At 31.9% G+C, this 21387-nt stretch overlaps 1 protein-coding gene across 1 annotated transcript; it reads left to right on the top strand.

The window, feature by feature from the left end:
* Positions 1 to 136: 136 nt before the first annotated feature.
* Positions 137 to 20448, top strand: LOC132560246 (chromosome-associated kinesin KIF4B-like). Its single transcript, XM_060224908.1, has 23 exons — positions 137 to 167; positions 1412 to 1537; positions 2220 to 2267; positions 2976 to 3059; positions 3462 to 3524; positions 3859 to 3933; positions 4640 to 4719; positions 4862 to 4981; positions 5585 to 5679; positions 6373 to 6400; positions 6684 to 6780; positions 7036 to 7090; positions 7325 to 7407; positions 11147 to 11254; positions 11790 to 11894; positions 13292 to 13381; positions 14300 to 14402; positions 14619 to 14761; positions 15239 to 15298; positions 16221 to 16424; positions 17414 to 17518; positions 18270 to 18420; positions 19257 to 20448. Exons 1-23 carry the CDS (start codon positions 165 to 167, stop codon positions 19319 to 19321), a joined length of 2091 nt encoding a protein of 696 aa, XP_060080891.1. The 5' UTR covers positions 137 to 164; the 3' UTR covers positions 19322 to 20448.
* The last annotated feature ends 939 nt before the right edge of the window (positions 20449 to 21387 follow it).

The following is a 21387-nucleotide window of genomic DNA, read 5'->3' as shown; positions in this document are numbered from 1 at the left end:
ATGTCAGTTACGATTGCTCCTCTCGGTTTTGATGACGTAAGCGATATTGTAGTATTTACACAAGTACCTTGGTGAGACTTTGCTGGAGCTGGCCTCCAGGAACTCTGCCACATAAAAAGCTTAAAGCTTACATATTTATTTTTCAATACACCTGGAACGTAAATATGGTATGTATGTCAACAAGGTCATTATTTTGCATTTCCAAAGCAATAAAATGAAAACTCGTTTGATCAATTGGATCCCCCACCCCACACTTGGAATTCGGTACAGAAACGACTTGTCCCCCGCACTTGGCATACAGTAACTCTAGTATATTTTGTTATTTGAATTGCTAATACTATGTATGGATTCATGCTTATATGAAGATACTCAATTAAATATATTATATTAGTTGATCACGGAAGGATGTCTCCATCGTGTAAAACATGTACTGATGCTCACAGACGGAAAATTTCTGTCTCTAAAACGAAAAAATAATGTCAACATTCATATTTATCATGCTGTTATTAATATTTACATTTTTATTAGCCAATACAAAATAATATCAATAACGGTAAAATAAATGTGAAAACTGTCATTAAATTAACATTTGAGAGTATTTCAATGCGTACTGGTCTGATGCTCAACCGATCGAGCTATCGAGGTTGTCACTAGCCAATCGGTATATAATGTTACAGAGATCCCTATTTATTTCATTGCCTCCGTTAGGAATCGAACATAGAGCTTCTGACTTGCTAGTTTGGCTCTCAACCGATTGAGATAAAGAGAAGAGATGTCAAGACAAAACAAAATCATGAATAGATAGTCAGAACCCTTTGGGCTATGATACACACACTGGTTCTCAATGAGGAACTAAAATGATAAAGTTTCATTGACTAGTAATGTTTTGATGTATCAATTTCAAGATAAAGCAAAATTTTAATTTTGGGGGAATAAGTATTTCCATTCCACCACAACTGTTTAAAGTAATTACAATTATTTCACTGGACTTTTCATTTTAAGTAACAGAATAGGGACCATATGGTATACTTGTATATTGATTTATTACAATGTACTAGTGTTACATATTGTACTATATACCTACTCTAATACACATTTATAAAAATGCAGACACCATAAAAATAATTTGTCTTCCAGCTGTTAAGAACAGTTGAATATAAATATAATATTGTTTATCAAAATATGCACAGTTTGAATTAACTGTTTGTGAGATGCTGAAATCTAATAACATATTGTACTGACCATGGGGTTTGGATGTATGTCCAAGTCCCAACAGGAACCAATTTTATATTTACCTATACATGAAGTGTACATGTACTTATTATATACAAAAATGATGAAGACTATGCAATCATTCACAACATAACATGTACTTAAAATTTCTTCTGATGAATGTTGTATCATTTTTCAGCCTGAAAATATAAATATAAAGGTTGTGGCTCGTTGCCGACCTTTAACCCCTGATGAAGCCAACAAAGGAGCCAAGACTGTGGTTAAAGTGTCAGGTGACAAGATTTCTGTGGAGACAGGTGGAAAGGTAACTCAAAAATCATTCTATGTTTTATAATATTTTCTAATTGGTTTTTTCTTGGACCAGGGGTGCACAGTTATACAAAGCCAGATATAAATATATATAGGATGGTTTAAAAATCAAATTTTTTCCTGTCAATAATCAGTTACTTTTACAAGATGAAGACTTATTCATACCTCACCAGGTATGAAGTTTGCAAAAAAAAAAAAAAAAAAATAATAATAATAATGAATTGACTGACCCTTAATCAAGGTCACATAAGTCAAATTCAAGCAACTACTTCTGACAAACCAAATGACACAGAGGCATGGTATTTGGCATAAAGTTTCCTAGGATGGCGCGAAAAGACATGACATGATCTTTATCTAAATAAGAGGTGAAATTGTCAAAAGCTCTCTACAACTTCTTCTGGTAATCCAAAAGTCAGAGAAACAGGATATATTGTGGAAAGGTGTTTTGTGAAAAGGAAAAGAAGTGACATTTATCTTTAATCAAGGTCATCACTGTCATTGTTAAGAGCTGAGTATAAGAAGCTCTTTGTTATGGAAGTTGGATAAGATTGATTGGATGTGCCCACTTTGAATATAAATAGTGAATGTGTTGAGCAATGTAGACCCATTAGGCTTCTTTTTTGTGTGTTTTTTGTGATTCCCATTATATTGATTAAGCATTATGTGTATGTTTGCAGGAACAGTCATTTAGTTGTGATGGAGCTTACAGCAGTGATGTTAAAAATGTAAGTATGAGACAACCTACAATTTCTTCATTTTTAGGTCACATGATCTTAAGGACAAAAGAGTTGTCATCCATCTGTTATCAGTCATCTGTCCAACTGTTTATCTGTCTGTAAATTTTTTTTTTCAAATCACTGTTAGTCATGAACAACCAAGTGGATTTTGATTTAAGAAGGTAAGAAGTATCCTTGGGGGTAAATGGTGGGTCTTTGCCCCCTGGGCAGGGGGGAAATAGGGAAAATTCTTTAAAATGCTACCCCTTCTATAGAGGGGAGGCTCAATAGGGAAAATAGAATACAGAGGGTAGGACAGAGGGTAGCAGCCAATGGAGAAATAGATATAGTGTGTATTATGTGCTTGGAAATTTAGAATTCCTAACCCTTTAGATTGGATGAAGTAATTACAGCCAAAGCAAGCCAGTGAGCGATAAAGGCCCTTTGGGCCACTTGTTTATGGTCTGAACATATGCAATATGATGAATCTTTTGAAGTAGTGTTGACTTGAATTCAATCTAAATGCTTTAACTTTGGTATGAAAATATTACATTTAGATTCTTTAGAAAAATATATAAGCTTTAGGCAAGATTTTAAAATTTGATTTTTTGAAAGAATTTTGAAATTTTGAAGAAATATGTCTTAATGTCAAGTATTGTTATTATCTACATGTATGAAAGTACAGTTAACATCTTTAATAATGTAATTGTTTTTCAGGATCAGATTTTTAGAGAGAAATGTGAATCACTGCTACAAAGAGCTATGGAAGGTTACAATGTAACATTAATGAGTTTTGGCGCGGTAAGTTTTTTTCCACAGTTACAAGTGACTTGCTAGATCTGCTGTTAATGTGAAGTTATTTATGGGTAAGGATATGGGTGTATTGAAAATGTATTAAGGCAGGCATACTATTTTATAAATTGATCATCATGATCAATATGTTTGAAAAATCATGTTGTGTTTTGTTTTCAATATGTTTCTTTTATGTGTAAAATTTTCTCCAGGTAACTTTTTAAGACCCTTCTCGTTTAATATGTATTATTTAGGATATGAAAACAAGTGTTTCTTGCAAAGAAATTAAAAACAAATAATAAAGTGAAAATTATGGTAATCAATATATTTGTACCTGGATGTTTAAGGGTCATCTAATGTTACTACTTTCATGTTTATTTGTTATCATAAATATTGGCATTAACTTGGCAGGCTGGATCAGGGAAAAGCTACCTTATGAACGGTACTGATAGTGAACCAGGGATAGCCCCAAATGTAAGTATCCCACTGAATGAATCATATCAAATCATTAAACAGTAATGAGTAGATTTGAGTTTTATTTTTAGATTTAAATTTTTGGTCTTATCAGCATTTGAAAATCATTACAATGACTGATAAAATGATAAACGAGATGTTTAATTTCAGTTGAAATTCCTTTGAAATTGAAGTGTTATCTATTTATACTCCATTGATCAGGTTTGTTTCCATCGTTTCTGGACACTTCCTGTACAATTAGTCTGTATACATGCCAATTGATATGATGCATATTTAGAAAAAGTGTGATAATAGTGCAATAAATTTCTAACTGACAATTTTTGTTGGTGAACAGGTGATAAGAAGAATCTGTCAGATGATGGCTGAGAGGAGTAACAGGGAATTCTTCACTACAGTGTCCTATCTGGAGGTGAGAAGCCTAACAAATCTTTATACCATTAATATGATCAGATAATACAGAAAAAGTCACATACAAATAGTATTGCAAATTTGATCTTTGCCATTTAACTGATTAGTAATCAATGATAAATTAAAATAAAATTTTATGACAAAGATTTATTTTTAAAATATGTATAGGTCTAACATGTTCAGTTTTAATAAATGAAATAAGAAAAAAGTGTTTAAAGACTTTTCATATTAAAACCAGCAATAATTTTCCTCCTTTCTTAAAGTGAAATATACTTTTCATATATCAGCCTGGCGCATCTCGATTCACTGTTCTCATCAGTTATTCTCATTTCATGAATTGAGTTTTGAATTGAGTTTTCAGAAAAAGGATATGTTTGAGTTTAACTGAAAACAATGTTAAAATTATTCATTAGAATACTATTTAGGAAACACATTTCCATAAATACACAGGGAGGATATAATACAGTGCATTGCTTCATGAGCAACCTTCGTATTTGGATTACTTTTATTGTATTCTCTTTCATGGTCGTATCAAATGATGAAGTTTAATACAGGTTATCATGTTAAGTCAAACAGTGACTGGTTGATTGCCTTTTACAAGGGCTAAGCTGACTCGTGGTACTTTTTTTAATAGAAATTATAGCAGTTAAAGGAGGCATGTAGTTTAAAGGCTATGATTTTATTGGTGCTGTGATAATTTGATGCAGGTTCTTGATGAGAAAATGACTGATCTTCTGAATCCTCACAATAATCCGATGAAAATCAGACAGCATCCACACAAGGGAATGTAAGTAGCAAAATATAATTTCTATACACTGAAATGTAAACATATTTCCTGATAGTTATTGTAAATTTGTGAAAGGTGTGGCACATTCAGTAAAAAAAAAAAGAAAGATATTTGCTGTAACAGTTTTATTTTGTGGCTGCAGATTTGTGGATGGTCTGGCAGAGCTGGTTGTATCTGGATATGATGACATGCTGAGACTGTATGAGCAAGGCACCCGAGCCAGGAAGATGGGAGCTACTGATTTACAATCACACAAGGCCAAGTATGAACCCAAATCTAGCAATCTTTGAAATCAGGGAAAAAAATTAAAAAAAACCCTTAATCTAGACATTAAAGTAATACTTAAATGAGAAAGAGTTTTTTTACTGCATTAAAAAGACTCATTATCCCTGATGAAATGAAATCCCATGTCTTTTACAATGGTAAAAACTCTAGTGATATCTTATGTCACCCAATACTCTGAATGTCTAGGAATCCATTTTTATGTTGAAAAATTGTCTTTTTTTCATAGGAATCCCTTACTTCAATAAAATTCCCGATTCTCTTAAAATCACCTGCTTCTACATGTACACTATTTAGAGAAAAAGAAACTAGTTGGTTCTGGTCATCTTCATTTTGATCAGTAAGTTTGATAAAAAATAACATCTTAACTTATGTTAATACAATTTTGGATTAATTAAGCACATTCCTTATCTAGATATAAAGCAGGTCTTACAGCTCAGTTCCATCAAGATAATTGATCTTCATCAATAAATTAGATGTATGACAACATTAATCATGTGAGATCCACACATACACCAGTGGTTTATATTAAGTATTCATCATTGAAGAATTGAATATCTACAATGTAACGGTTGACTTGTAGAGCCAATGCCTTGTTTACCATTGTTGTGGAGCAGAGAGAGCGACAGTCCAGTAAGGTTGGAGTCCGATCCGTCATCACCATTGTCGACCTTGCAGGTATACACTAGATTAAAAAAACTTTCCTTTGCAGAGATCATCTTAGATTCCAGTGATCTTTAATTTCTGATTGTAATGACATAATTTCCAATAAATGTGTATTAAGCATTTTGCAACTTGCTGGGGTGAAGGTCATAATTTCCAAAAATAGAACATGAAGATAATGTCCAGTACAAATGTGGAAGGTTAAGTTATACAGAAGGCAGGCATTCTTTCACACCAGTCTTTGTTAAAATTTTTCCAAACAAGTATTGTTTGAAATTTTATTCGTGCAAGTTTTGTTTATCTTCTTATTTCAGTACTTGTCATCATTCAATGTTTAACACATCATCAATTTTGAATACATAAGCCTAATGATGAACTCACTCATTTTCAATAATTTCTATATAAAAGACAAAGACACAGCAATGAGTGCAATTGTAGCCCAATATATCTGTTTTGAAAAGTGTTAAAATTAGATTGCCACAAAAATATGTACATTTACATTACCTCTGGTGCAAAAGTAAATGAGTTTGTTTTCCAATATGATGATTTGAAAAATTGCAATGCTTAAATGCAACTACTGACACAGGTTTTCTGTGGTAATGCCTAAATAGTCATTTTTTTATCTCTGAAAAAAAAGAAGAAAAGTGATAAAAGCAGGAACTCTCATTGAATACATGAGTGACTAATCTACGCACCTTTATTCTACAGGAGCAGATTACCGTGGAGGCACAACTGGGTATGTTATGTGTGTGTTGTAACTATCGTGAACTTTGAGATTATAAATCTTTTCCACAGACATCCTTAAATAAATACCTGTATATGAAGGTCATTAAGAGTAAAAATATTTTCTAAAGGCCAAAAAAATAAAAAAAACCCTTTACTGAAAAGCCATCTTGAAATGGATAACTGTTTATAGAAACGATAATGATTTTTACCTGTGCACAAAGGGACATTCATATCTCTTTCAAATATGTAGGCCACCTGTGTATACTGGTATTTGTCAACTTTTGGGTTTACAGCACACAAGGCATCCTCAATGTTCTCAGTGTTTTGGGAGGAAACAAGAAAGGATCAGCAGTACCATATAGGGACTCCACATTGACCAGACTCCTACAGGTCAGTACTGGGGTCAAAACCCTTTATACCATCACCTGTCCAAACATCAAACATTGCCAAATCTAGAATTCTGTATACAGCAGACCTTAACATGGATGTATATTTCTGTGTGTAAAAAAGTTGCAATGCATCTATTTAAACTAAAGGATTAATGTTGATCATTTATTGACAATTTTCACAGAGTACTATTATAAAGGAAATGGTTGTATAAAGTGTGAGTTGGCTATTGGCTATAGATAATCATCCATATTTCAGGAATCCCTGGGTGGTAATGCAGTGACCATGATGTTTGCTGTGGTGGCACCAACAGGTGAGAAACGTGTGTCTGGATGTAATTAAAAAATGTACATTTTGAGACAGGTTCAAAATGTACTGGATACAAAGGAAATATTTCCCTTAAAGAGAACTTAATGGTGCACAGTGAGGTAAACACTCACATTGGTCAATGATTTTTACCTTGACTAACACCATGTCAGAAGTTTTTGGTACATTTTAGATGTTTTGCTACCTCTGATGTCTTGTTTTCTAACCTCTGACCTTTCAGATCATAACCACCAGGAGACCCATGCCACTCTGCAGTATGCTGCATATGCAAAGTCCATCAAGAACCACGTCAAGATGAATATGGTAAAGCTGACATAACTATTGCTGTATTAAAGATTACTGTTCTCGTTGAATTGGTAGAATGAGAGTGATTTGTTTTTAAATTTGTAATAGAAGTGATAAAATTGCTTTATTATCTATCTCTGCAAAAATCTGAAGAAATAGGAAACATTTAGGATGTAACAACCAGTCATGGCCAACACTACAGTAAGATACATTACTTAAATACTTCATTGATATGTCAGAATATATCTATATATTACACTCATGTTTCATGTTCATGAAAAATATAGATATTCTCTCATACATTTGAGATTAATATGATACTAAATGGGAAACTGTTGAATATTTTCAACTTAATTATAAATATTGTTATGAAACATTCTTCTGTCAGAAGGTTGTTTTGTTTCTCACTTTTATAGACGTTTATGTAAATACCTGCTTGTATCATGCCACAGTATGTTTACAGAATAATCCCAGCATTAGATTGCGCCTTTAAATTGCTTGCATAGATTTCAAATCATTGTCATTATCCTCACTATTGAAATGTCACTTTCATGATCATATCACATTTTCTATGGACGTCATCACACAGAATCCGTATGTAAGTACACCTATGGCACAGCCTGCATGACAAGTTATATGGGTCAAACTGCCATCACTGGTTCTTCTTGTTTTATGTTGCTTCTTTGAAACACTGTCATTCAACTCATCATCATATCTATTTCAGACAAACTTTGAAGGCCATCAAGGGGTATTTGCAATGGCATCGTGAAAAAAAAAAAAGTACAATACATTATTAAGATGTTGGATGCATTTCCAGAATAAAGTACATTAAAATTGCCTTTAGATGCAATTCAATTTGTTATTGTTGGAAAGAGGGAAAAAATATGCTTATAAGATTTTAATTGAAGGATTAAAATAATCAAGGATCAAATCAAATAAAATAACAATTTTTGTATATCCGTTCTAATCAAATGCTTCCTGATCAGAATATTCAGTTGTACAAGTTGGGTTTCAGGAAAGATATATATGTAAGGGCATTATTTATGTAGAAAAAATTTTTGGCAACAAAAAAAAAATTTTGATATCCTATTAAAATTCCTTTATATTGTCAGCACATAAAATCATATAAAAAGTGAAATTTTTTTTATGTGTTTCTAATGTTGCTTTCCTTACAGTGATTTTCTTTCTTTTGTTTGTTTGTTATAGCAGAATTGTCAGGTTATAGGTACATCCTATGTAATAAATAAGATAAATAGGTAAATGAATAAACAAATAAATAAATAAAAGTGAAAATATTCACTAATAAAAGTATTGATAATACATTTTACTACAAGTACAATGAATTAGTGTACGTAGTATCAATTTGAACAGTGTAATAATGTATTAAGTTTAACAGTCAACATGTTGTTGCATGTATATCAAAACAAAATATTCTGGTTTTTTTTATACAGTCTTTGGTTAATGGAAAGGTAAAATTCAGCAAACTGATAACAATAGGGAAATATTAACAGCACAACACAATATTGTGTATAATGTAACAATGTTAATTGGCTTAAATTAAGATATGGCATTACAGGTGGAGTAAAATCATTATATACTAATTTATCAAAATTTATAAATATATTAATATCATACAAATAAGCATGAAGCTTATTCAGTGTGTGTTTGTTTACTTTGAAATTTGAGTGACAATTTCATTATGTACAAGTAAATTGTATATCTCTATGGAAGTCATAATGATCCAGATATATTACATAGTTTAACTTGTCACATGTGTAAACTTAAATCCTAGATCTTATCTTCATTTTAAATAAGATTTTTGGAACTGCACAACAAAATATCTAGTTTTTTTATTTTATATGGTCGGTGTCTGATATTATTAACTTTGAACTTAAATGATGAATAACTACATTTCTGACCCAAGGCAGATAGACTTATAAGGCTATATTGTAGCTGTACGTACTTTGTAATACATTATATATATGCTCTTTGATGTGTACAAAGGAGAAAATATTTACACCAATAAAGTAAAACACTACTCATATTTACCTACTAAACACATATCAAAGGAATATATGACACCAGTAAAATTGTATACATCATTCTACAGATGTCTGATAGCACTTTCATTTTATGGGGATATAAAATATTTCATGGTTACATTTTCTATATCTTAAAACTTTTCAGTTATTTTCTTATCTAGTCATTGTCTTCACTTCAAACAAAGTAATTGCACTGGGTTTCTATCATTCTCTACAAATACAAAAAAAAAGCAAAAAATAAACAAACAAAAAACCCAAGAAACAAAACAATACACTTGTACATGTATATGTATTTGATATAATACCATAATTTGATTAACTGCTTCTAAATAACTTCTTAATAAGCTCACAGAGTAACACACATGCAGTATGTGTTCATAATTGTCATGTTAATTGCACGGTTATTTAGAAGTAAAATGGCAACAACATCTGTAAACAAGCTTAGATGAAATACTGTGTATTCCAAGATAGTAGACATCATAAAAAAACTACTTAAAACATCTATATGTAATTTACACATCCCAATATCAACCTATGTTACGATACAAAAAAAGCTGTGAAAATTACAATGGGAAATATATTTATTTGTATATATAATTCTACAATATCTCAGAAAACATGTTATTATATTTCTGTTATCTTTATAGGCTTTCAAATCAAACAGCATGCTAAATGAGTTCAGTTTGAACTTAATTTTTCTTTCATTTGTTTTGTTTTCTCTTTACATATCCCATAATAGTTGTACATGAAATTTGAAATATATTGGAATTGATCAAATTTGTGATGTATATGGTGATAAACAAAACTTTATTGAAGGTTAGGCAGTAATGATAAGGGATGTTAGTTTGTTAATTATGTCAAAAATTATTCAGAACAAATAAACATCTATGATGTTGTTTTTTTTATAGAGATTTCAAATTTTGGACGTAAATTCTGTCGTTTTCTATGAATTAACATTATGTTCTGATTACAGACAATCATATCAACATCATAAAAGTTCTATAAAAGTTAAGGTTTGAATTTTCAATGTTTAAAGACAAATTGAATTAAAAGCTTCTTGTGATTCCTTTGATATTTTCTTGCACAGTTGTTAAATTCAGTTGCTGAACCATGTTTTATGAGTACTTTGCTGCATGTCATTTATAAGTTTGGCTCTTAAATAAATACTTTGGAAATTTTTATGTACATATTAAAGCACCTTTGTAATTATGGTAATATAAATGAGTTAATTCTATTTCTATTCTTAACTATAGAATAAAGAGCATTCAGGTTTAAATTTTTGTTTGGTCTCAACAAGTTTAGAGGTAACAGTTTCATACTCATAGACTCTGTTAAAACTCTTTTCCATGTTTTCCATTTGTCATTAAGAAAGGTTTGAGGTGGCCCTATTGAATTATGATAATGTACATGTTTAATGATTGAAGTAATATTTGGATGCATTTAGTTTATGAACTTTATTTTTGACTATCATTAGGGATTTGAAAAATATGTGCTCTATGTATTTTTTTCCATGATGTTAAATTTGACGGATATACTTTATGGTAAGTATAATAGTAACAACAAAAGAAATCCATTAATATGCTGTAATTATATTGATAACATGAAGAAAAAAAATTGGCAATGCCTGAAATCTTTTTATAAGAACACTAAGGTTAGATAAAAATTTCCAATCAAATAACTTTGTGATTATTAACTGATGATATTGTATCCTACAGGATGACTCCAGTGATATTATCCAGGATTTAAGAGAGGAGATCTCCAAACTTCGAGACAGGATAGCTTCATCCTCGGAACCCAACAAAGAAGATGTTCTCAAGATGGAGGTAGGCTTTGCCTGTTCATTCTTGTTATTGATTGCTGAAATGTATTTTCAAGCTTAATTATTTAATTATCTTTTGTGAAAATATTTCATGAGATTGGTGAAATATTTATGAAACCACAAACACGAATGACCTACTCTTTGGTGTGTGTATTGATAGAGTATATATTCAGTAAACACATATATAAGCTGAGAGTAAGGAATCTATGTCAAGTTTCTACATATGGAACTAAGACTGTAATCATCCAGGTAATATACAACATTCACACTCCTACTGCTGGTTACCATGGTGGGAATGGAAGTTTGTTTGTGATTCTGGACACCATAGGTTGAGTCACTAAACTATCTTCAAATAATACATTATTACATAATACAAATTACTGAACAGCTGTTGTTAACATATGTCTGCTGTGAAATAATTATTTTTCATCATGCTTTTTTGATTTATAATTTAAGTAACACTTTAATACTTGTCAACATTATGATATTATAGTTTGTGTGAGTTAAGTTTAATCTATCTAGTATACATGTCTAAACAGGACCTGGTACAAGACCTACAGATAGCCAAGCAGTCAACATGGGCAGAGCGTGAACGATTGTCCCAGAAATTTGAGGAGGAGAGGAAAATCAACCTAGCCAATAAGGTTCATCACGTGTAACTGAAAACAATGCAGTACTGTAAATGACAACCTGGAAAACATTTATTTACATGCACCTGTAGTATGGTGATCAATGAAGTTTTAACGACAGTAGGACCAATAAATTGTCAAATTTTTGAGGCAGTCTTCCCATAAAACATTACACAAGTTACATCATATATGCATAGAACATGAAACAAAGACAAAGTTATAAACAATGGCCAAGAACAATAATAAAAAATGTCCTGATAATTCCAGCGGCCAGTTAAATAAAGAAATCCATCTTCAGAAGATGTTTGAAATTTGAATATTAAATATAAATCTCAGTATGGGGTGTATGGTAGCTACTCAGCATATATGTGTGATAACAGAAAAAAAATTCAAGTATCAAACCCAAAGAGAAGGGAATGTTGGTACATTAATAAATTAATGGTAGAAAATAAGAAATTGTATTGTTAGATAAATTTATTTTTAGGTAGAAAAAAATATTTAAATAAAGATCACTACCTCAATGCGAAAAAAAAAAAAAAAAAAATCTAAGAATATATTTTGGGTATGGTTGAATGGGCCATAGATTAGACAACTCACCCCTAAAAAATCTTACATCAGAAAAGTTATCTTCTGCTAAAAGTAAAGTGGATGGAAAGCTGTTTTTATTTTCTATTGTATAGGTAAATTCATATCTATACCCTAGTGTCAGCCCTTTACTTCTAGATATGATATTAAAATTATCATTTAGAACAGCATTGAAATTGATACTATTAAAGAAAAAATATCAATGTATACATAAAGATATATAGAAAATTTGTTTCATTTGTTATCACTTATTTAAAGAGATAAACAATATTGAGCAGAGTAACAACTATGTAGATTGCTATTGTTTTTGATGATTGTGTATGCTTTTTCATCCTTTCTAATAATTTTTAAGGCGACCGTATGGTCCTCACTTTGTCCATCTGAGCATCCTTTCATGTCCGGAACGAAGCAAGGTTATGAAACTTGGTGTATACATTAGTGATACTAAGCTGATGTTCAGTGTACCAAACTCAGGGCCTGCAACCCCTCGATTAAAGAGCTATTGCCCTTTATAAAAATAATTGTCAAAGAGCATTCATCAGTGTCACTGATACTCTTGCACAATGTGTTGAATATGAAGTCAAACAAAAATAGAATGGGACATTCTGATATGACACATGACATTCTGATATGACACATGTCATTCTGATATGACACATGACATTCTGATATGACACATGACATTCTGATATGATACATGAGAGGCTGATTTTAACTACAAAATGACAGTATTTCAAGCACAAACTTTTTCAAAATCTTTAATGAACTATAATTCCAAATTTCATTTTCCATAAGACATGTGTTTTAAAGATGCTGTGTTCTTTCAGGGTATTCTGGAGTGGGTTACAGACAATGTGAGGAAGGGTAATAAGGAGCTCCAGGAGAAGATGGCACATCTACAGAAGGAGAAAGACCAGGTAAATATATCAGTATTGTAATCACAGATTGTAGCTGGAACATAAAATGTAGGATTCAATACAGTTATTAATAATCAATATTAACAAAGGAAAAGAAAACTTTAGACCAAAGGGAACATCTCAATTTTCAGCCCAACATTATTTAAACATCCACGTTTTATTGGTAATCTTATTTGAGTGGTGTTTGCGTTAAAGGTGTTGTGCTGAAATGTAATTGCACTAATTGAGATTTCTATGTGTCGTTAACATAGCAATTATTTGCAGAAGCATGAATTCATCATTGCTTATCTTTGTTCACAATTAATATTGCTCACAAATTTCATAGCATGGACAGCATTTGAATGTGTACTCAGATTGAGGTCTTTTGAAATTGCCCATTGACAAAGACAAAGGTCAAGGTCGTGTTTGATAACTTTTATATCTCTGACTAGTCATCATTGCACTTAAAGATAAAGTCATATTATTAGGATTCTTGAGGTTAGATATATATAATGTTGAGATAAAGGAGATGTGATGAAACTCTGTGCTCTAAGTTTAATTTGGAATAAGGAGAATAAGGCATGGTAGGTAGTAACAATGTAATATCATTTTTGTCAGGTTCGTATTTTGTGGTTTTCCAAAAATATGCTTTTGTGCTGACACTTAATTTCGTTGTTAAATCTTGATCACAAAATCTACTTCATTTGTATAATACTATAATCCATGTCAGCTTTTTTCATTTGGTGGACATATAAATTCATGGCTTTAGAGAACATATAAATTAAAGGAAAATGAATTTCTCATGCGAATTAATTTCTTTACTGTCCAAGTGTTTTAATAGGATTAATTTGGCTCCAGTTTCAGTTAAATCTAGCATCATTTGTGACAGCTTACTGTACAACTTTTCTGAAACTGTGAATTTGTTTTTTTTTTTAAAAGTTCACTCTCCAATATAAAGAAAAGAGGAAAGGAGTTGATGTAATGAATGAGGAGCTACAGAGGAAGATAGCTGAATACTCCAAGTGGACTGAGACACAGAGTGGTAAGTCATATGGATGTTTACCAGTGTCACAGGAGTTTTCTTGTCAATACATGAAATATTTCTCCTCACAATAAGATCAAGAAGGATTGTTTGAAGTGTTCCTAAATGTTAAAATATAAACTAATTAGACACCATTTGAAAAAGAAATCTGTCCTCTTACAAATTTTAGTGAACTAAAAGTCATCAATTTTTTTTCATGTATAATTTTGTGTATAGGTAAGTCTTCAGAGTCTGAGACTAAAAAGAGAGTGACTGCCATTCATGAGCTGAAAGAAAAGCTGAGACGAGAAACAGATATTTTAAAGAAACTCAAACAGCAGATAAAGGATGTTCAAGATAAACAGCGCGAGGAAAGGGAGGTAAGCAGAAGGTCAAGTCATGCAATTTAGGCGATAGAAAGAGAAATGAATTGATATTTGTTCAACATTTGTTCGAAAGGAAGATAAGATCAGTAGGTCTGTTCATATGGCATAAAAAAAATTCTGGTCAAACTGGTCAACTCCATAAACAAAATCGGCCCTGGACATAACGGAAAGTGGACACTCATAAAAGGGAAATAGCAAAGTTATAAGTAAAGCAAAAAACTTCAATGTTATAATGGGGGATAACATTGTTGTAAAGGGAGATAATTAGATCATAAGAAAAATAAAGTGAAAAATAGGTCTGTTAAGATAATGTAGTTAACATTAGGGTTGTTACAGGAGACACTTAAGACTTAAAACTGAAGGAAGATGTATGATAAAAAATATACTTCAATAGTACAGGTATTAAACAAGATTTGGAGATATTACAATAATAATGTCGTTGTTTACATTGTTATTGTACTGTGTTTATAGAGTGCCAAGGCTCAGATGACTGCCATGAAAGGAAGTGCAGAAGTCAGACAGAAAGTGGAGGTTTGTTGATAACCAGCTTTGCTCTTTAATCAGCATGATATGATTTAAGTATTAATATGTTCTCCGTTTTTTACTGTAACATCTGTTATCATGTATCAGGCATGTTTCGTTTAAAAACATTTCTCCCTGTTTTTCCCACTCACATCATAGCTGTTTTGAATCAGATGAAATTTGATGTTTTTGTTTCCTAAGCATCCTATGTTACCAGTAAACTGAAGCATACGTTTGTTTATGATATTGAGGAGTATCACAGCTGGTCAGTAAGTAATGGTTTTATTTTACTGTATGATATTGAGGAATATTACAGCTGGTCAGTGAAGGTTTTAGTTTACTTAATGATATTGAGGAATATTACAGCTGGCCTGTGAAGGTTTTAGTTTACTGTATGATATTGAGGAATATTTCAGCTGGTCAGTGAAGGTTTTAGTTTACTGTATGATATTGAGGAATATTACAGCTGGTCAGTGAAGGTTTTAGTTTACTTAATGATATTGAGGAATATTACAGCTGGTCAGTGAAGGTTTTATTTTACTTAATGATATTGAGGAATATTTCAGCTGGTCACTAAATGAAGGTTTTATTTTACTGTATGATATTGAGGAATATTTCTGCTGGTCTGTGAAGGTTTCAGCTTTACCAGGATTTAGTTTTCTCTTTCTTAATAGGTATTCAGTATCAGTGTTGGGTTGATGCATTGAATTTGTCAGCATCTGAGTGATGGACAAGTGTCTACCTCCTAAATCCATTTTGATGTTTACCATGCCACCTTAGATTACTTTCAAGTTGATGACTGACCCATTGATCATCAAGTTTTATATATAAATTTTATGTGACTATAGTAAGTTGTAAGATTTGTTTTTGTCATGATCAGTACTCAGAAAATAATCACTGAAATTCTTATCTCCCACACACCTGGTAACAGTTGGAAGAACGACAGCAGCTTGAACAGCAGCATAAAGCTATGATTGCAGACGAGCTTGACAAGATGAATATTGAGATTGAACAGGAGAAGTCCGAGATCCAACTCAAAATGACTGAGGGTAAAAAGTACACACCACAGGAGGGGGCAGCACTAGAGATACAAGTGGTGGAACTGAAGGCCAACAAATCTGTTGTCACCTATCAAGTAAGATCAGGCTATTATAGACCATGAAGACATCCGGGAATTATGTCACTGTCTTGATTTTATAATACGCATTGAAGTCTTCATAATCTGACCTAATATAATGCTGTATTCCCATTTCTAATGAAAACTAAATTATAAAAACCATTACATTTTGTCTGATAAGTTTCAGAATAGATATTTCCTCATTTCATATAAACCTTATGATGATCAATCTGAAACAGAAAATGTAGTTCCTGACAGCTTACAACTTAATTATTTATAATGATTTTGAGTTTTCCCAAGCTACCAAAAGTCAGAAAAAAGTAGGGATGTTACATTCAGAAGGATGCATGTATTTGTTAGAAAATCCATATCAGTAATCAAATGGCTTCATTCACTGATGGTATTTCCATCAAACTTGACTTCATCTAAATAGAATAAAGAATCATCACATTTTCCTATGGGTTCGAGAGTAAAGGCTGTACACAGGATCAATGCCATCATTATTGTTTTTAGAAAATTCTTGTCGACATACTTTAGAGGTAATTTCATCAAATGTCTCATTCTTGTAAAAAAACAGAACTATAACCTCTATTATTTGAATTTAAGGACTGCAGAATCAAGTTCACTATTTACTGTTGTTAGAAAATCCTTGTCAAAACTCTACTGATTTAATTCCTTGTGTGATTTAGATCATACTTCATGTATTTGGTCATTTTCTAATGCATATGTGGTTACTGCAATCATATTGTTTTCTTTTGCGATATCTTGTTCGATTGATAGTGACTTGGTTTTATTCTGTTTTGTTTGTCCTAAATAACAGAAATATGTCGTGGTGTAATACGTTTTTAAAAATTTGTTACTACATCATTGTTTTATTCACATGACTTTAATTTTGCTCGTCTTGCTCCATCATCAAATAAACAGATTCAGACTTTCTGCTATGTGTAATTGTAACAACGTTTTCTGATTGATGATTAGTATGACAATCTCTGGTTTCAATATTTCAGTTGCAAACTCTACAGCAGGAGAAGAATCGCCTGGCCAAGGAGCTGGAGGAAGTTTATAAGTTACACAAGGACGAGATGGAGATTCAACAACTCCAACACTTCCAGGTGTGTTATTCACCTAAACATTTGTAGTACAGTTCATTTTAATTGAACCTCTATATAAAGACCAACCTTTCGATAAAGACCACTTATTTTGTTCATTTCATGGTAAAATTCATATTAATTGAACCTCTATATAAAGACCAACCTGTCTTTAAAGACCAACTTTTTGTCATTTTGTAGTACAATACATAAAAAATGAACCTATATATAAAGGCTATCCTGTCTATAAAGATCATTTACATTTGTCCTGATGAAGTGCAATTCATTTTAACTGAACCTCTACATAAAGGCTACCCTGTCAATAAAGACCACTTATCTTGGTCATTTTTGGTCAAATTCATATTAATCGAACTTGTATATAAAAGCTACCCTGTCTATAAAAACCATTTACATTTTTCCTGATGTAGTGCAACTCATATTAATTGAACCTCTATGTAAAGGCCAGCTGTCAATAAAGACCACTTATTTTGGTCATTTTTGGTCAAATTCATATTAATTGAACCTGTATATAAAAGCTACCCTGTCTATAAAAACCATTTACATTTGTCCTGATGTAGTACAATTCATATTAATTGAACCTCTATGTAAAGGCCACCTGTTAATAAAGACAACTTATTTTGGTTCTAAAGTGGTTACACCACTTTTCTCTGTTTGCATGAGTAACTGTGTCAGGTCGATTGTATTCATATATTGCAGACGTTTTGTACTTGTGTCACTCAGAATCTATATTTACTGTGAGATGTTTGTGTTTTAGACGTTCCGTAGTTATCGTGAGATGTTTGAAGAACAAAAGGCTGCTTTAGACCAGCGCTACAGACAGCTGCTTGAGGACTCCATACAGGATGCTGTTTTTTTGTCCAGTCGCAACAATGAGCTGATGGAGGAAAATCAGGATCTCAAACAAAGTATGTACAAGTGTACTCATGATGTGTATTAAGTCTGTAAGGGAATAATTTAAAAAATTGTTTTGGTAATGTCAATAGAATAGAAGTTCTTGTAACACAGCCAGTAGAAGATTAGAGTGTGATGTTTCGATGATTACACATGCATCTTCATTAGACAAAAATTTGATTTGTCTGATGAAGGTGACCATGTAGTCATCAAAACATCACACACTAATCTTCAACCGGTTGTGTTATAAGATTTTCTATCCTCTAGTTAGGGAATAAGTTGTATTTATCTGACAACATGCATGTCTTGTAATAAGCCCCTTCATATAAATGCACAGTAAAATTGTAAACCAAAGTTACATGTATTTCATTGTCCTTTAAAGCCCTCCATTTGACTTTGGTATTAGGTAAGTGATGTGTTGGCACCCTGGACTTGTTTCTGGATAATACAATATACGAATTATTTGCCACCACCTGTAGGTCAGGGTTGATTCTCTGTAGTCTTCTGATAAGGATACATCAGAGAGCCTGGAAATAGTGTCTGCTATATTCCAATGTATGGTAATAGGCGTTGAGTAAATTATCTTTCATTTTGAAATTTCAAAATCTAATTTTGATATCCAGGTTGCATGTACTTCCTAATATAAAATAGTTACATTAAAAAGTTTTATGGAAAACATGAGATACATTTAGTAGATTTCACTTTCTTTTCAATCTGTCAAATATATAAAATAATAGATAATATCAGTCCATTCACAAAATCCAATTCATCAGAATATGATGTTATTATCATATATTCCAATGTTCTCAGGACTTTCTGAAAAATAAATAAAACTTTCCTGTTGTTGCAGACATTGCCGAAATGAAAGATGTGATCACCAAGCTTGGCGGACGTATTCCATCAGGAACTGTGTAAAGTAACTAGAGTTATTTCCCTTTCTGGATGGGATGCCAGATAAAGACAGTTGAAGGTCTAGATCAATGGATTGTTTAAGAATAGAGAGTTTTCTTTGTCAAACATATTTTGTCACATTTTTCACCATGGCACAACTTGAATTTAAAACTTTACCAGTGATTTCTTGGCTTTACTTCCAGTGTTAAACAATTAAACTTCTGTTGACAGTAAAGCTTACAATTCCACCAAAAGAGCACCTTGTGGTGTTGATGCATCTAATGAAAAAAATACAACAGTTTAACATCATTGTGTTCTCGGTTATCAAAAAACTTAATTCACAACTGTTTAAGAAACCATATTCTGCATCAATAATGTTCTTGTAGACTTATTTATATTTTGAAGCATCACCGACGGCTGTTACAGTCATAATGATATAATGGTATAAAGATATTTTTGCTGAGAATATTTTCATTTGCTGATCGGTGTTGAATTGTGATTGAATTTACCGATCAACTAAGTTATTAGCACAAATACAAGTTACATTACAAGGTGCACTCAGAGAATGAAGACATGTGCTGAATGATGATATTGTTTAAAACAAGCGATATCGTCCTGTAAAATAGTCACATGTATACAGATGTAACATTAGAGATTATCCAGTCATTTCTAATATAAAGCTTTCTTTGTTGTTGTAGTAAATTCCAATTTGTTACATTCCAGATGTGTCGGGTAAACATATTAATATATCAAATTGAAGCAAATTTAAACATATAGGTGAATGTATATTTTATATAAACCATAACCCGTATAATTTGCTTGTATTCGAATGTTGACTTTTTATCAGTAATGTTCATTGGAGCTTTATTCACGAAGGTGACATCCTGTACAGTTAATATTAATCATGTCTCTCTGTGATAGTGTGTTGTTCTAAATCCGTCCAGTAGCTTAACTAACCTGCAATAAAGATGTACCATTGTTGTTCTTGTATGAAAAAATTCATGTCTACCAACAACTTTTAACACTGTGTTGACACAGATGTAGACCTATATATTTAATCCACTAGCTCTCATTTGACATTAGGTGTTACAAGTGCTGGTCACTTGCCCTGAATATATATATACATATACACCAGTATATTTACAACATTAAAGCTGTATTTTTATTAACATTAAAGTAAGTAAAACTATATTCTGTTTTGTTTTTTATAATCAGCAGTAAAGATATCAAAATACTCCATTTGACTGATCCACCTCCCAATTAACAATTTAGGTGAACCTGGTCTGTTTTTCTAAAGGCTGTATGCTACCCTTAAGTGATATCCATCTCTTATATCTTTTCAGCAGGAAGAAATGGTTTTGATATTTCATTCCGATTGCTTACATTTTTATCTAAAAAGGTTAAAATAGGAATCTTTTGATTGACATTTTGTGAGCAAGGTAGCTAATCCTTTTGACTAAAGTCCAATTTCAGAGAACAAAATGACAAATGTATTTTGTAATGTTGCATGCATCTAGGTTGTTTGTTAGTGTTGTGGAAATGAATTACATTTTCACTAATAAATGTGGCAAGGGTTCCAATCCTAGACAACATGAGGAAAGTTTTCTATTATGTTCGTATCTGGGCAGACATGTGATTAATTAAAGCAGATAAAATGTTTAAGCCAGTTCAACACCATGGCCGTAACTCTTAGTTGTTTAATGTGTTTGCGACTGAGATGACCATCCAATCTTATCATGTTTAATCCTTATGTGCGAAATCATGTAAAGAGAAACAAATACATATTCTGATGGCGAAATAATCTTTATTCAAAACAATTCACGCAACAATTACTGTGCCTACAACAGTTAGGTATGCTGTGTCCAGATTACATCTTGACCATTAATACAGTGACAAGGTCACAATGTATATATAGTTGTCTACCTTGTCAAAGGTCAAGGTCATCCACCCAGCCAGTTTGTTAAACAATGAGATGGAAGCTCTTTAGCAAAGAATAGCAGCTACACTTATTTTACTTCATTACTAAACACATTAGATGTTTACTGAAAGACAGAGTTGTAACAAAATTATTCACAGTATTTACTTAAATG

This window comes from Ylistrum balloti, unplaced genomic scaffold (assembly GCF_031769215.1).
Source record: "Ylistrum balloti isolate Yb309-2 unplaced genomic scaffold, AGI_CSIRO_Ybal_v1 Utg371040, whole genome shotgun sequence".
Lineage (NCBI taxonomy): Eukaryota > Metazoa > Mollusca > Bivalvia > Pectinida > Pectinidae > Ylistrum > Ylistrum balloti.
Note: the sequence above shows the minus strand (reverse complement) of the source record. Positions and strands in the feature narration are given on the sequence as shown.

Excerpts from the sequence above, each read along its gene's own strand:
- LOC132560246 (XM_060224908.1), top strand. Across the intron at positions 6,781-7,035 it reads CATTGACCAGACTCCTACAG|GAATCCCTGGGTGGTAATGC; the intron begins GTCAGTACTGGG and ends TCCATATTTCAG. Across the intron at positions 14,762-15,238 it reads AACAGCGCGAGGAAAGGGAG|AGTGCCAAGGCTCAGATGAC; the intron begins GTAAGCAGAAGG and ends CTGTGTTTATAG.